General features: G+C 40.3%; 1 protein-coding gene across 2 annotated transcripts in view; it reads left to right on the forward strand.

The window, feature by feature from the left end:
* The first annotated feature begins 592 nt into the window (after positions 1 to 592).
* The window catches only part of NAA35 (N-alpha-acetyltransferase 35, NatC auxiliary subunit), a 94,809-nt gene continuing 80,280 nt past the window's right edge, over positions 593 to 15,121 (forward strand). Inside the window, exons 1-3 of one of the 2 annotated variants that reach the window (XM_042964332.1) lie at positions 593 to 805; positions 1,545 to 1,673; positions 12,580 to 12,613. In XM_042964332.1, coding sequence (XP_042820266.1) covers positions 1,550 to 1,673; positions 12,580 to 12,613 — 158 coding nt within the window. In that variant the 5' untranslated portion in view covers positions 593 to 805; positions 1,545 to 1,549. The remainder of the gene's footprint in view (positions 806 to 1,544; positions 1,674 to 12,579; positions 12,614 to 15,121) is intronic. The other variant, XM_042964331.1, reaches the window with a different exon arrangement.

A 15,121-nucleotide genomic window follows, 5' to 3' on the forward strand; every position in this document is an offset into this window, starting at 1 on the left:
GTGCTTCTTACTCTTGGAAGTCTACTTGCATAATCCCACTTTAAAACTGATCATTTTGTTAATTTTAAGAAAAACGTAAAATATTTACAAGTCTCAAAGAAAATGGCTTGACTCTAGATATTTCGTTTCTCTTTTCCCCCAAGAAACCTCCAGGCTCTCTAGGAAACATAAATCCTGTGTCAGGCAGCACTAGCTCGATGAAATTCACAGCCAGGCTCTTCCTGCGTGGCCACAACTGCTAAGGTCTACAAATATTGTCCTTGCTTTTTTCCCCCCCTTAGCGTTACCTTTCTAAAAATATCCCACGGAGCCTGTCTGGGCCAGCTCTGAGACCACCCCCTCTGGCTCCACCCCTCATCGGGACCCGCCCACTGCCCGGGACTCGGCTTGAGGCAGAAGGAAGGTAGCTTCCGGTCTCGCGATTGGCTCTAATCCCGCGAGAAGAGAAGACTGCTGCCGTCGGCGGCGGTGGTGAGGGAGGGGGTGTGGCCGGGGTATGCGAAGTCCCCAGGAGTGAGGGAGAGGGGGCGGGGTCGCGCGCACCCGGCGTACGCATGCGCGCACGCGGCCGGTCGGGCAGGGCTGAGGGGAGGGGGCGGCGGCGGCAGAGGCGGCGTCGTTATTTCCGCGGTTTGGACGGTGCGTGGCGGCGCGGGCGGCCACGGGAGAAGTAGGTAGGGACCGCCAGCGCAGAGCCATTGAAACTCCCTCCCTCCAGTGTCCTAGAGTCGCAGCCCCCCGTGCGTGTGGCAGACCCTGGGACGCCAGGTCACCCTGGGGCCCCGGCCCTCCCGCCGCGCTTCAGGTAGGAGCTGCAGGCTCCCCCGAGTCCGCTGCCCGCCGAGGCCCGGGCCTTGCCGGGTGTTGCCGGGGCGACGACCCGGCACCGGGCGTGCCCGCCCTCCCGCGCGTCGACAGCTCTGCCCTTGCTTCCGTGCCCTGTGGGGCCGGGGCCGGGGCCGGGCCGGGCCGGGCTGAGCTGACCCGGGTAGGGCGGACGTGGGGCGGGTCCCCGCCTCAGGTGCGCCGCCACCCTGGGCCGGGTGGGTTGGACCCCGCGAGGCGCTCCCGCACTCCGTGCCCACCGTGCGAGGCTATGCGGGGGTCCAGGTCGGCCCAGAGAGTTCCGGCCGGGTGAGGGACCACCCTGACTTGAGTAGTTGCCTCATGGGCTCCCGGGCTGCAGGAGGGGACTGTGAAGAGTGTCTTGGCCATTTGTGGCCAGTGTGGAAAGTTGAAAGCTCTGGAGTTGGTTCTGTTGGGGCCAGTGGTGGGGCGGCTTGTGATTTTTCTTCTTAGATAGTGGGAAGGCAAACTCTTAGAGCCCTGGTAGGTGCTGGACTATTAGTAAATGAACAGCGATAGTGTCCGTGTAAGATTTAGTTGCATTAAGGTATTTTTTTTCCAGTACCATCTTCAAACTCGGATGAGGTCTGGCAGTTTAGTAAGACTTCCATCGAGTACTTCGGCAAACACACAAGGATTGCAAAAATACCCTTGCCTTGAAAGCCACAATCTCTTTTACACCAGTGTTAATTTTATAGGCATTATGGTCATGAAAGCTTCTGTAGAAGATGATGATTCAGGATGGGAGCTCAGTATACCAGAAAAGATGGAAAAAAGCAATACAAGCTGGGTGGACATAACCCAAGATTTTGAAGAAGCTTGTCGAGGTGAGTTTGAATTTTTGGATTAGAAGCTCAAAATCTGGGAAAAGGTAAAATACAATCTTGATTGTGATTTGTGGACTAACTCATTAAATGTAAGGAAATCAACAGGTAAGTGTGCTTTATCAAGTTTGTTAACCACACGTATTCATTCTCTACCTTCTGATTTTAACTTTCATTCAAAGCCAGTCGGTATTTGATATCGCATGAAATACAGATGTTGAAGCAATTTCTTCAGTTTGTCTAGCTTTAAGTAACAGAGTGGAGAGTACATGGCAGTAATTTCAAACTGTGGAAACATGAGTTGTATGGAAGTAAAGACGTTAGTATTATTGTATGTTTGAGGTTTGTAAATGATCGAATCACATCATTCCCTGTTTAAGAGCCTTCAGTGGCTTCCTGTTCTGTGTAGAATAAAATCCGTATTCTGTCCCCATGGCCTGTATGGTCTGGTGCCTGCCTACCACTGACTTCGTTTTTGTACCACTGCCCCACTAGCCTCATTATGTTAGTCACAAGGTCCTTTTTATGTCATTAAGTACACGAAGGCAGTTTCCCTTCGGACCTCTGTATATTTCCTTTTCTGTGTTTTAAACTCCTTTGCTTCCAGGTGCTCACGTAGCCAGCTCCTTAAATGTTACCTCTCCAGTGAGGATTTCTCAAAACAACCGGTCTAAGCAGAGTTAGCCCCATTCTCTTCTGTACAACTCCACCTCAGTTGAATTAGTTGTTTTATTTTTATCGTAATACTTAACCTACTGTCAGAAACCGTCATTGTCAGTTATTTCTTGTTTATTGTCAACCTCCCCCACTGGAATGTAAGCTCTGTGAGTGCAGAGATCTTGATGTAGCCCTAGCACACAGAACATTTCCTGGTACATTGTAATAGTTTAATAAATGCATAGGCATAAATGATTAGAGAAATGAGCATACTTGCTGTCTGAGAGGAAGGAGCCTTAGGGAGAGACTGAAAAGTGAAAGAAACAAATGGTAGAGTGAATTTGAAGAGGATGAGATCAAGAACATAGTAGGGAAAATAACTTTTGGGTATAGAATAAGGACATACTGAGACAGGAGGAACTGAGGTTAGGATTGGTGAAGAAACATATTTCTAAGTGGATGGTGAGGAATGGTGGAGGGATGCACACCTGGATGGCTTCTGTTTCCTTACTGAATGAGTTGTTTCTCATGCTGGTGAGGAGGCGTGTTTAGTGCTCTTGAGAGGAAGAGTAGAGACTTGGAGCAGCTGAAGGTGGAAAGAGAGCCAGCTGAATATAAGCAAAATGATAAATCATGTGCCTGCCCATCCACTGTTTCGAAATACGTGTCCAGTTAAAGTATGCGTAAGTGAGATAGTGGAAAGAACATTACACTGGGACTAATTGGGGGACTGCTCATATCTGTGTATCCAAGGGAGAGAGAAAGAAGTCTAAGTTACAGTGTAATTGTTGTGCCTAGAGATCTTAAACTATTAAGTGGATCATACCCATCATTTTGCACTGATTATTTATTTATTTACATTTATGTATTTTTGAGAGAGAGAGAGGCAGAGCACAAGTGGGGGAGGGGGAGAGAGGAGATACAGAATCCAAAGCAGCCTCCAGGCTCCGAGCCGTCAGCACAGAGCCCGAGGCAGGGCTTGAACTCACAAACCATGAGATCATGACCCGAGCTGAAGTCGGATGCCCAACTGACTGAGCCATCCAGGCGCCCCTGCACTAATTTTTTAAATGATCTATATTAGAGGGCTGTCATTCTGAACCTAAATGGGAAAGGTTTTATGAAGTTCATAAGGCATGAGTTGGGCTTTAAAGGAGTGGTCGAGTTTCTATAAGTGGATGGGAGGGAATTCTAGACAGATGAACCATTACAGCCAGAGTTCAGTGAGAGTTTGATGTTTGAGGAAGAGTAAATAATTTTGCTGCTTCATGGAAGAAACTTTGAATAGGCAATATGGTTTAATACCTGTTTCAGTGGGGATTGAGAGGGGGTAGCATGTCATTTTGTTGCCAACCTCAAGCCATTCTGTTAAATCTTCCATAATTAGCTCTTGCTTTGTCTCAGGAGGCACAGGTGTGAGGCATTCTTGAAACTAAAAATTAATGTAGATTTAGGACTTAAAGGCTGTTGGCAGTTCTTGAGCCTGTGGTATTAATAATTGGTTTTCTTTTCCTGAAATAATCAGATTCACGATGTCAAAATATTTTTGTATTTATTTAATGTTTATTTATTTTTGAGAGAAAGAGAGCTCACGTGAGCATGTGCATGTGGGGGAGGGGCAGAGAGAGGGGGGAGAGAATCAGAAGCAGGCTCAAGGCTCCAAGCTGTCAGCACAGAGCCCACGCGGGGCTCAAACCCATGAGTTTTGAGATTACGACCTGAGTTGAAGTTGGATGCTCAACCAACTGAGCCACCCAGGCGCCCCTCAGTTTATTTTTTAATAGAGTGTGTTGGGGGAGAGAAGCAGGGGAGAGGGAGAGAGAGGGAGAGAATCTCAAGTAGACTCCACACTTAGTGCACAGCCTGAGGGGGCTCGATCCCACAACCCCAGGATCAAAAGTGGGACACTCATCTGACTGAGCCAGCCAGGTGCCCCCATGGCGTCAATTTAGTTTAGACTTCTGTTCTAGCAACTTTCAGAAGACCAAATTTAAAACAAATATTCTTAATACCATTTAACTGTTGTAGTGGTCTCTTCAGTAACACTGTGATGGCATTTGGCTAAACTATGGTTATTTATTTATTTATTTTGGTACTGAGAAAACAATCTGCATAGTGATCACAGTGTTCCTCATGTACATTTCTACTTGTTCTTTTAGTGGCTCATCAAACTCCTCTGGATCAAATTGTAACTTTCATCACTTCCTTTATCTCCTGTTAGGCAGAGGGCACACATTCCCTTGACATTTCCTGTATCTGACATTTAGGCCCTTGGCTTTTTTTTCCTTGAAATTATTTTGAATATATGGTGCCATTATTGTTACTTTGCCTGATACATAATATATTCATCTAAATAACACCTCTGAGCTTTGCTTCTCCAGGAAACTTTGCCGAATTCAAACCATCTCTGCTTCCTATAAAAAGCTTTTTATCTTCGTATTTCATTTGGTTGTCTAAAGTTAGGTGCTTTCTGAATACAAACAAACCCTCAATTTAGAAATTTCACTTAAACACAGAAGATCATAAAACGTACGTTGCTCCTTCTACCTACCAGATTCCCTTCTTCCACACACTCTGTGGAGAGCCAACAGCCTCTCCTAGGATGATGATACATACCTTCAGGTGTCTAGAACCCAGAGGTAATCCAAGGTTCGTTATCATTACTTCATTCTTTTTGAGCTTTAGTCTAGAAAGACATGGGCCCTTCCTGTCATCCCATCTTCTTATGTCTTTGATGGCTTCACTCATTCCTCATTAGTCTGTCTTTCTCAGAGACCCCGTTGTTTAAGGCCTCTTCTCCCGTCCTTTCTTCAACCCTTGCCCATTACTTTTCTTCAGAAGACTCCTTTTATTGATTTCTCTTCCCTGTTTCAAAACCTAGGATTCTTAAACTTCTTTCTCTTCCTTTCTATATTGTCTTCTCTCATTCAGAACACTTGTAGGTGCCTAATATATATTTGTTTTAAGAATGAATGAATATATTAAGGCTGTGTTTCTTCAAATCAGAGTATCTGGATCTCCTACTTCAGAAATTTTAGAACCACTGCATTACATTAAATGGTATCATTTTGGGTGATTGCCTGAAACTAGCTTCATTATGAACATAAGATTGAGCACTGAAATTGTAGCAATACTTGATTATAAACCTTATTATCCAGTTGGTTTGCAGTATGCTTCTGTAATCTTTTTTTAAAAAATTATCGAACTGATTATATAGCATTTAACAGTTATCGTAAAAAAAAAATATAGACTCCTCCCCTGCTGAATTCATAAACCCCAATTTGAGAATCATTGTTCTAGGAATTTGCTGTTTGTTAGCACTTTATTCAAAGATTAAAAAAAAAGATGGATGGAAATTGTCTTGGTGAAAGATCTGGGCACCCTGTAAAATACTTTTTTTTCTTTAAGTGATTTTGATTTTGGAAATGAAAATTATGTTTTCCTTGTTCCATCCTATCAAGAGTATTTTCAGTTGTAAGGCATGGGGACTGGGCAGCGCTGGTAATTGTGGGTCACTTGAGATCAGCAGTTCTCCACCAGGGATGATTTTGCCCCTCAAGGAACACTTGCCAGTGTCTTGCAATGTTTTTGGTTGTCACAGTTGGGGGGGGGGAGGTTGGGCTGTTACTGGTGTCTAGCGGGTACACAGCAAAGATGCTGCACAGGGTAGCCCCCACAAAGAAGTAATTATTCTGCACAAAATGTCAATAGTACTGCATAGTTCACTCTGTTTAGATAACTTTCAAGAATGTTCAACTATCATTTACCCTTTCTGACCCTGGATTCTTCAGGAAAGGAACATATGGATACTGGATGTCTTAACACCTCTAACAACTAGCATTAACATAGAGCAAGCAGTGGGAAGAGAGTGGGACAGTTGATACATTTTGAGGGCTCTTCTGCATTGTTGAATGCATCTTATCAGATTTTCTTCTTAATCAGGTGGGTATTGTATATCCTCCTTTACGTTGGGAGGTTTGGTTTAACAGAAGAGGTGTCCTCAGAACTCACCACTTTCCCTCTTTGAGGTGGTTATTCCAGTATTCATAATTATAGATAGCATGCTTCTATTGTTATTTCTTGATTCCTCGCACTCCCAATTTGAAATCATGTATGTACCTCTACCCATATAGTTATAGCTACACTATGGATAAGCAAATATTACCTATTGTGGAGTCAAAGAGTAAAGCTGTTATTTTTCCTTCCCGCACAGTTTTGTTATATACAAAAAACTCTTATTCAGAATCTTTGTAGTTATCATTAGTTCTACCTTAGATTGTTCATTTGTCTTAAGCTCCTTAAGACATTCAGATACCTCAGACATCGTATTGTTTTTCATCTCTTTGAAGAAATTTCTCCTCGAGCGTCTTACTTACTGCTCCAGTCTGAAGCTTTGTACATAGTGTGATCCTGAGATCATCAGCTTGGGGTTTCTTACTTTAATATAGATTAGGCATCTTTTTTTTTTTTAATTTTTTTTTACATTTATTTTTGAGAGACAGAGTAAGACAAAGTGAGAGTGAGGGAGGGGCAGAGAGAGAGGGAGACACAGGATCAGAAGCAGGCTCCAGGCTCTGAGCTGTCAGCACAGAGCCCTACGTGGGGCTCGAACCCACAGGCTGTGAGATCATGACCTGAGCCGAAGTCGGACGCTCAACCGACTGAGCCACCCAGGCGCCCCTAGATTAGACATCTTTTTTCTCCTCTTGAGTAAAATGCATGGGAGATACAATTTTTGGAGGCTCTGGGTGTCTGAAAATATTTTTATTTTATCCTCCCACTTTATTGATAACATAGTGTGTCTGGATACCTTTAAGAATTTTGAGGGCATGACCCATTGATGTTTTTGCTCTGATTTTGCTATTAAGTAGTTTGATGACATTCTGATAACTGAGCTTTCCTATGTAACCTTTTAGAGTCTTCTGTTTGACCTCTTATACAGACCTCTCATAGTGGCTTGCCTGGTTGATGACTCTGGGGTCTTCTTACCTTGTCTGATCCTTCAGTTCTAAGAAACTTTCTTTAATTACTCTATTTCCTGTTTGTTTATTTATTTATTTATTTATTTATTTATTTATTTATTATTTTGTATTCTCCTTACAAAAGGATACCTCACCAGATATTTGCTGGTGCCTTAATCTTGGACTTCCAGCCTCTAGAACTGTGAGAAATCAATGTTTGTTGTTTATAGCTGTCCAGTTTATGGTATTTTTTGTTGCAATAGCCTGAATGGACTAAGACTCGCATCTTCCAAACCTACTGATTTTTTCTTTTCCACTGTAATGTTTTTAAGACTTCTTTTCTCAGAACAATTCCCCCCTCCCCTTTTTTTAAGTAAAATGTCCTGGTTTTGTTTCAGGGTTGCACCGTTTTATCTCTCTAAGGATAATAGTTCTTTTGAATTTTCCTCTACATAGTGTCTTTCTGCCAACTTGCCTTTTTGTTTTTCAAGTTTGTTTCCTTTATATCTTTCATGTTTGAGGATTACTTCAGATACCTAAGATTTCTTTGTTGTCTGAGGGTGGGAGACCAAAAGCCAGTGGGAAGCTCTGAATTTTTGAGTGGGACTTACTGACGTGGACTTGACTGGTGCTGGTGCTCTGACTTGACTGCCTGTGATTTAACAGATAAGTGAGGGAAGAGATCTGGGGTTTTCACATACTCAATGCCCCCTCTTTCCAGTGTTCTACCCTGGCCTTCAGGTAACCTTATGTCCCTGGGGACGTTTTCCCCCTCTTCACAGAAAGTCTTCAGTGTTACGTGTGGGGAAGGGAGGGCAGTTGTCCTGCTCTGTACATTACGACAGGGCTCTGCGCTGTCTGCTCAGTTCCATGTTTTAGCCTCCCTTTATCTGTACTTTTAGAGGCAAATGGTAGGTCATGTTTTGGGCTTTCTTCACTCCTGCTTTTTAGGATTCGGTTTTCTTGAGTTTGCTAAGAAACTACTTGTCTTTTTGTTTCCAAGTTGTACTATTACACTATTTCTGTACCTGTTTCTCTTCTTTGGAGTGTATACCTTTCTTAAAACACAAACACACACATACATACTTCCTTTGGTTGTTTTAATGAAATTTCTGGAGGGAATTAAAGGTAGTTGCCTGTGTTCAATTGGCCACCCTTACCCAGTGGTAAACCTCCGTCATTTTGTTTAAATATTACTATTACAGTGGTATTGGATTTCGGTTATATCATAGATTCAGTAGGGTATTCATAAGGATCCTAGCTGGGAACTTAACCATCATTTACAACGTTATGGGTAGAAATTTTATCAAAGATCTATAACATCAGTTTACACATGGTCTCGTTTACAAGATAACATATATGTATTTGCGTTGTCACATAGGTGCATGTTTTTCTTTTGCAAGATAACATTTCATCCAAATGAGCATATGCTTCAACTGCTGCATACCCAAACTCCACCACAAGTTATGATTCATTGTTCATTTCCAAGGCAAAATGAATGATGTCCTCAATAAAATGTTAGGAAAATCTGTGACCCACAAAGTTGAGTTAAATTTTCTCTCACAGCAGATACATTCATACTTTATATGAGAGTGAGGATAAAAGAAAAAGACGATTGTCAAGGTAGTCAAAAAATTTGAATCATCAATTTTTCCTCATATCTAATTTTTTCCTTTGCTTGGAGTGGTTTAAGCTATGTACTACTGTACCTATTTAAGGCTTTAACTTAAAAGTAGAAGTAACTACTTTTTAATCATTGCGTTAACTTAGTTCAGTGGTTTGGTGCGTCTGTAATCCCTAGGATCATCAACAACAGTTCCCACAGCATGCAAGATCAAAACAATTTCTGTAGTAGTACTAAAATGTTAACTTGCCTTTTTGACTCTCATTCTCTTATTAGTAGTCCACAGACTACATGATATGTTATGATGTCATTGCTCTGACTGCTAATGATAAATGTAAAACATTATCTTTCTCGCTAAGTCTTTTCAGAACTGCTGCATAGTTGGATAAGACCCAGACTACTCAGGTCTGTAGTGCTGTAGAAGATCATGATTCCGTGTCCAGGTGTTGATCATGCAGTAAAAGTGCTTGCACTCTGCTTAGTTGAGCAAATTTTCAAGCTTCCTGCCTATAGTTTACTGTGATCTGATTCCTGGTGTTCTAAGGGACCATACTGAGAGTTGGCTAGTTCAGCAGTTCATTTTACAGATAAGGAAACCAAGGCACAGAGTGACTTGGTTCAAGGTCTGTGGAGTGTTTTTCTTTTTAAGTTTGGTGAAGCTATTTGGTACCCTAAATCTACCATAAGTATTTGATAAATTATTACAGCAGTTCTCAAATTTTTTGATTTTGGGACCCCATTATACTTTTAAAAATTATACCTTTACACTCAAAAATTGTGTGTTTCCATATGGATATGGATATAGATGTTCATTAAAACTTAAAACAAATTTTAAAAATACCTCCCAATTGATTTAAAAACAATTATAAACCCATTCCATGTTAATATGTTTTTTGATGAAAAATAAATTATTTTTCAAAAGAGAATAACTTCCAAGACTAGAGTTGTTTTATATTTTTGAAAATCTCTTTAATGTCAGCGTAATAGAGGGCATCTGAATTGCTAATCTGTCTGTATTGTTGGAAGTATATGAGGTAAATCTGGCCTCACCAGATATATAGTTGAAAAACAGGAACCTTTTCAGATAATTGTGGATATACTTCTTTGATATTACAGTACAACAAAACTTGACAGGTGGTAGTTTCTTAAAGATCAGTTGTGATATGGAATCTGAAGATCTGTTATCAGTGGACTTTCCATTCTCTCTGTTACATTAAAATCCATTGGTGTGCCTTGAACTTGGAATGCTTAATTTTGGAACGTGTGTCTCCATTTGGAAAATATTGGTTCATTGACTTAAGCATATCTTCTAAATGCTGATATATAATACTGAAAAGCACATTTGTTAATATTACCACTATTATCAGAAAAGTCTTTTTTAATATTGGGAAGCTATCAGGTTCGCAGTGGTAGATATGTTTCTCCAAATTCTAAGTTTTGCTTACAAGCTCGAATTTTATCATTGGCAACACAAAATTTCAGTTTTTCTTAAAGCAACAAACTCCTTTCCAAGAAAATGGCATATTCTTAAGTCTGAGTAAGTATAGTTTGTCATTTGTTCTTTCAAGTAAAAATGGTGTTCCATTGTAATTGTACAAGTGCTTTTCCTTACAATAACAGCTTACTTTGATATGCAGCAGACGTGTTTGTTTATATTTCCTGTTTTGTCAAATAGAATTTAAAAGATGTACTCAAAGATTGAGACTTAATCAGGTAAATCAGGACCAGCACTAGAATGAAGTGAGGCACCTAGGGTGGAAAACTTAAGAATTCACTACCTGAGGGGCACCTGGGTGGTTCAGTCAGTCCATCTCTTGATTTCATCTCATGGTTTGTGAGTTTGAGCCCCATATCCGGCTCTGTGTTGACAATGTGGAGCTTGCTTGGGATTCTCTCTCTCCCTGTCCGGCTCCTGTTCATGCTCTCCCTCTCTCCGTCTCAAAATAAGTAAACTTAAAAACAAAAACAACTCACTACCTGAAAGTGAGTTCATGCTTAAATTTCCCGCAGGAAATGCTTCACTTGCTGCACCCTGGTCCCAGCCTTGAGATTAGTGATTTTACTGCTTCATCAAGGACTTAAGTGACATTTAAAAATGTTGTCTTTTTGGGCGCCTGGGTGGCGCAGTCGGTTAAGCGTCCGACTTCAGCCAGGTCGCGATCTCGCGGTCCGTGAGTTCGAGCCCCGCGTCGGGCTCTGGGCTGATGGCTCGGAGCCTGGAGCCTGTTTCCGATTCTGTGTCTCCCTCTCTCTCTGACCCTACCCCGTTCATGCTCTGTCTCTCTCTGTCCCAAAAATAAATAAAAAATGTTGAAAAAAAAAATTTAAAAATGTTGTCTTTTTAACTGCAAGTGCTTGGAGGTAAAAAAATACACTATTTAGCTTGGGGGCCACTGTCTTAATTTGTGGTGAAGCTAAAGCAGTATAGCCCTCGTTGCTTTTTTATTTTTCCCTTTATGCTGTTGCTCTTGTATTATCAGTGCAGATGTCAATACAATGAAAAAGAAAATGTTGTAATATTACTGTGAAAGTAATTTTAATGTTACAGACACCTGCGTTCCCAGACCATCTGTGAGAACTGCTGTTATGTTCTGTCATACTATAGCGTAGTTTTTGATATGCTTCTCATTGATTTATCTGTTTTGTTACCTGGAATTGTTAAAAATGAATGTTCTTTAACTTAAGATCAGTAGGAGGGGTACAGTTCGGAAAACAGGGGCTTTGCATCTTTTACCGGATTTGACCATCAATATTTAAGTTACTTAAAATGTTACAGTAGTAGTTCTCCCCTTCCCTGCACATTGGGATTTTACCTGTAGTGGTTTAAAACCATTGCAGAGGGGCCACCCCTAGAATTTAATTGGTTTAGGGTGCTGCTTGGATGTTGGGATTTTCACAGGCTCCAGAGTTGATACCAACATGAAGCCAAAGTTGAGAACTGCTTTATAGAGGATGAATACTGTTTTGATTAGCTGTTTACTCAGGTGTTTTCTACATTTAAATAAAATGGAATTTCCTTTTTTTCTTTTTTCTTTATATTTATATTTATATTTATTTTTGGGAGAGCACAAGCAGGGAAGGGACAAAGAGAGAGGGACAGAGGATCTGAAGCAGGCTCTGCACTGACAGGCTGACAGCATGAGCCCGATGTGGGGCTTAATTAACGAACGCGAGATCATGACGTGAGCTGAAGTCAGACGCTCAACCGACTGAAGTGCCCCTAAATAAAATGTAACTTTAAAAAGTAGCTTTGACACTGTTCCTGGGACAAAAAAAGGTTAGATTATGACCCCAAGCGATTTAAGAAACAACTTAAAAGTGGTTTAAGAAAGTTAAAAAACAGCAGTCAGTTCTGTGAAAAAGCATAGTTGGGGGAAATTTACTAGTGATATTTTAAAATGAGGTTGGTAATTCTGATTGGATTTTTGTGGCCTGTGGTGGGTTGCTTGCTAATTATTAAAAGTTCAATTTATAGGGATTAAATATTCATCATGTAGAAGGCATTATGTTAGTAATGGAGTAGAAATAATTTCTTAGAAAATGAAGTTTAAAGGAATGAAAGCCCATTTTCAAACAAAACTGTTTTGTTTCTTTTTTTTTTCTTAGAATTAAAATTTAAATATAAAGACGGTGTTATTCAAAGGATTTTTCTGTTTGTTTCTTTTAGAATTAAAGTTGGGAGAACTGCTTCATGATAAGCTGTAAGTATTTGAAATAGCGTAGTTTAATATTTCTGGGGTTTTTTTGTGTGTGCAATAGTATTCCTTGAGGCCTGGGTGATACTACATTTCAAAGCTGTAAAAATAAAATGAATTAGAAATCTATTTTTAATCTTGGTGAGCTGTTTTGGGGCAGCTGACCTTAGTTATGATATGAAATGGTTGTACCTGGTAAAACTATGATTTATGGTCCTTTCTTTAAGAGTTAGATGTATAGGATATGGAATTTCTTGAGGAAAAGATACAGATTTTGTGTTATCTGTGATAGGCTGATTGATGACCAACAATGAATGATTTAATGGCTGGATGAGAGAATCCTGGGAAAGGCGAAAAAAGGGAGATGCTTGATTCTATTTGTACTCCCGTAGATAACCTCAGTTCCCGTACTACTATGGCCAGGCTCAATTTCAAAATTAGGAATGTGAAATGTTAAATCAGTTAATGGCCAAGATGGGACATTTGAGGAGCAGGAGTAGATCCTGAAATTTAATTTTTTCTCAAACTAATGTGAATCAGAGACATCAAGGGGTTTTTAAAACACACATTGCTGGGCCCAACCCCCAGAATTCCTTCTTTAGGGCTGGTGTGGGACCCCGCAGAAGTTGAAGTTCCAACAAGTTCCCAGGTGAGGTTGATGTGCTGATCCAGGGATTGACCACACTAAGAACCACTCTGGGTCATCCTTTTGGTGCTGCAGGCGGTTCTAGGAAAGATACAACGAAACCATACCACAAACAAATGCAGGAAAGAGTGTGACTCCTCACTGTGGAACAAGATTTGAGGGAAGACAGCTGAAGAGGGACCAAGTGGTCTTCATTTCCCCAAGGTTTTAGGCTCAGCCCAGGAAACATGATTGTCAGCAGCCTCCCCTGAACACCTATTAAAGTTATATTCTTGTAATTTATTTCTCCCTTAGCTGTCTTGTATTTTCTCCCTACTATACAATCTTCTAACGTATGTGTAACTTTTTATCTTTACTGTCTGTTTCCTTTTCACTGGAATCTCGGCAGGCAAATTTGTTTTGTGCACTTGAACCTAGAACCGCGTCTAGCATATATTAGGTTCTCAGCATTTGTTGAATGAATGGAGAAATCCTAATTTAATGCTGCTATAATTTCTGTAGAGCGTTTACTAATTAGGCAAGTACTTCACTGGTCTAGGGTTTTAATTGTGCCATTAAAAACTTGTTTTTAGTTGTTCTCTTGTAAGTAATGGATACTTTGTTTTAAACGAATTCAAACATTAGAGATGAAGCAAAAATTTCCCATTGTACTGCCCCCATGTCCCCCATGCTTACTCTTTGCTCAGATATCATCACTATTATGAGATTGTTGCATGTCCTTTTGGACCTATAAAATACATATATGAATAAAATCTGTAAAAATAGTTGATTATAAATTCCTGTCTACAGTATGTATTATTTTGAAAATTCTTTTCCCATTCAGTGTATCTCGGAGATCTTTCCATGTTAGTATATAAGCTATACCTCGTTCATTTTTAACTGTTGCTTTGTATTTTACAGTGACTATACCAGAATTTATTCTGCAGTATCCCTATTGATGGACATTTAGATTGCAACATGGGAACATGGGATTAGTAACATGGGAAAATTGAAGACATTTAATTTATACAAACCTCTTTGTATGCATGTGCAAATATATTTTAGAATGGAAGCCTAGAAATCAAATGACTGGATTTTAATAGGTTCAGCCAAACTTTACTAAAAAAAAGTCTGTATCAGTCTCCCACCAACAGTATATGAGAGTAAACTAGGTATATTTTTTAAGCTTTCTGAGTGGCCAAAGCAATTCCTCATTGTTTTGTTTTGCATTGCCTGATTACATTTGAATTTGAGCAGCTTTTCACTTTTATTATAAATATACATTTTTTTCTTTTGTGAATTGTCCATTCATGTCCTTTGCCTCTTTTTTTAATTTTTTTTTTAAATGTCTGTTTATTTTTGAGAGAGAGACAGAATGTGAGTGGGTTAGGAGTAGAGAGAGAGGGAGACACAGAATCCAAAGCAGACTCTAGGCTCTGAGCTCTCAGCACAGAGCCCGACGCGAGGCTTGAACTCACAAGCTGTGAGATCATGACCTGAGCCGAAGTTGGATGCTCCACTGACTGAGCCAGCCAGGCGCCCCTGTCCTTTGCCTCTTTTTCTTTGGACTAGTTGCCTTATTTGTTGTATGAGTCAGTTGTATTCTGGATAACAACTTTTTAAAAATTACCTATATTAAAAATACCCTTCCTAGATAATTATGGTGTTTTAACTATGGTTTATTATCATTGCATATAAATTTAAAATATTTACACAATTGCATACATCAACTTCTCCTTTTATAGTTTTTTGAAATTATTGAAAATCTTTTTTTTGTTCAGAAATTCAAAAATTACTGAAATCTTTTGTTTGCTTGTTTTAGGTATAGAACTTAAATCTGCCTGGGTTTACTTTTTAAAATTATGTGAATCAAATTGTGTGCCACTTGT

This window comes from Panthera tigris, chromosome D4 (assembly GCF_018350195.1).
Source record: "Panthera tigris isolate Pti1 chromosome D4, P.tigris_Pti1_mat1.1, whole genome shotgun sequence".
Taxonomy (NCBI): domain Eukaryota; kingdom Metazoa; phylum Chordata; class Mammalia; order Carnivora; family Felidae; genus Panthera; species Panthera tigris.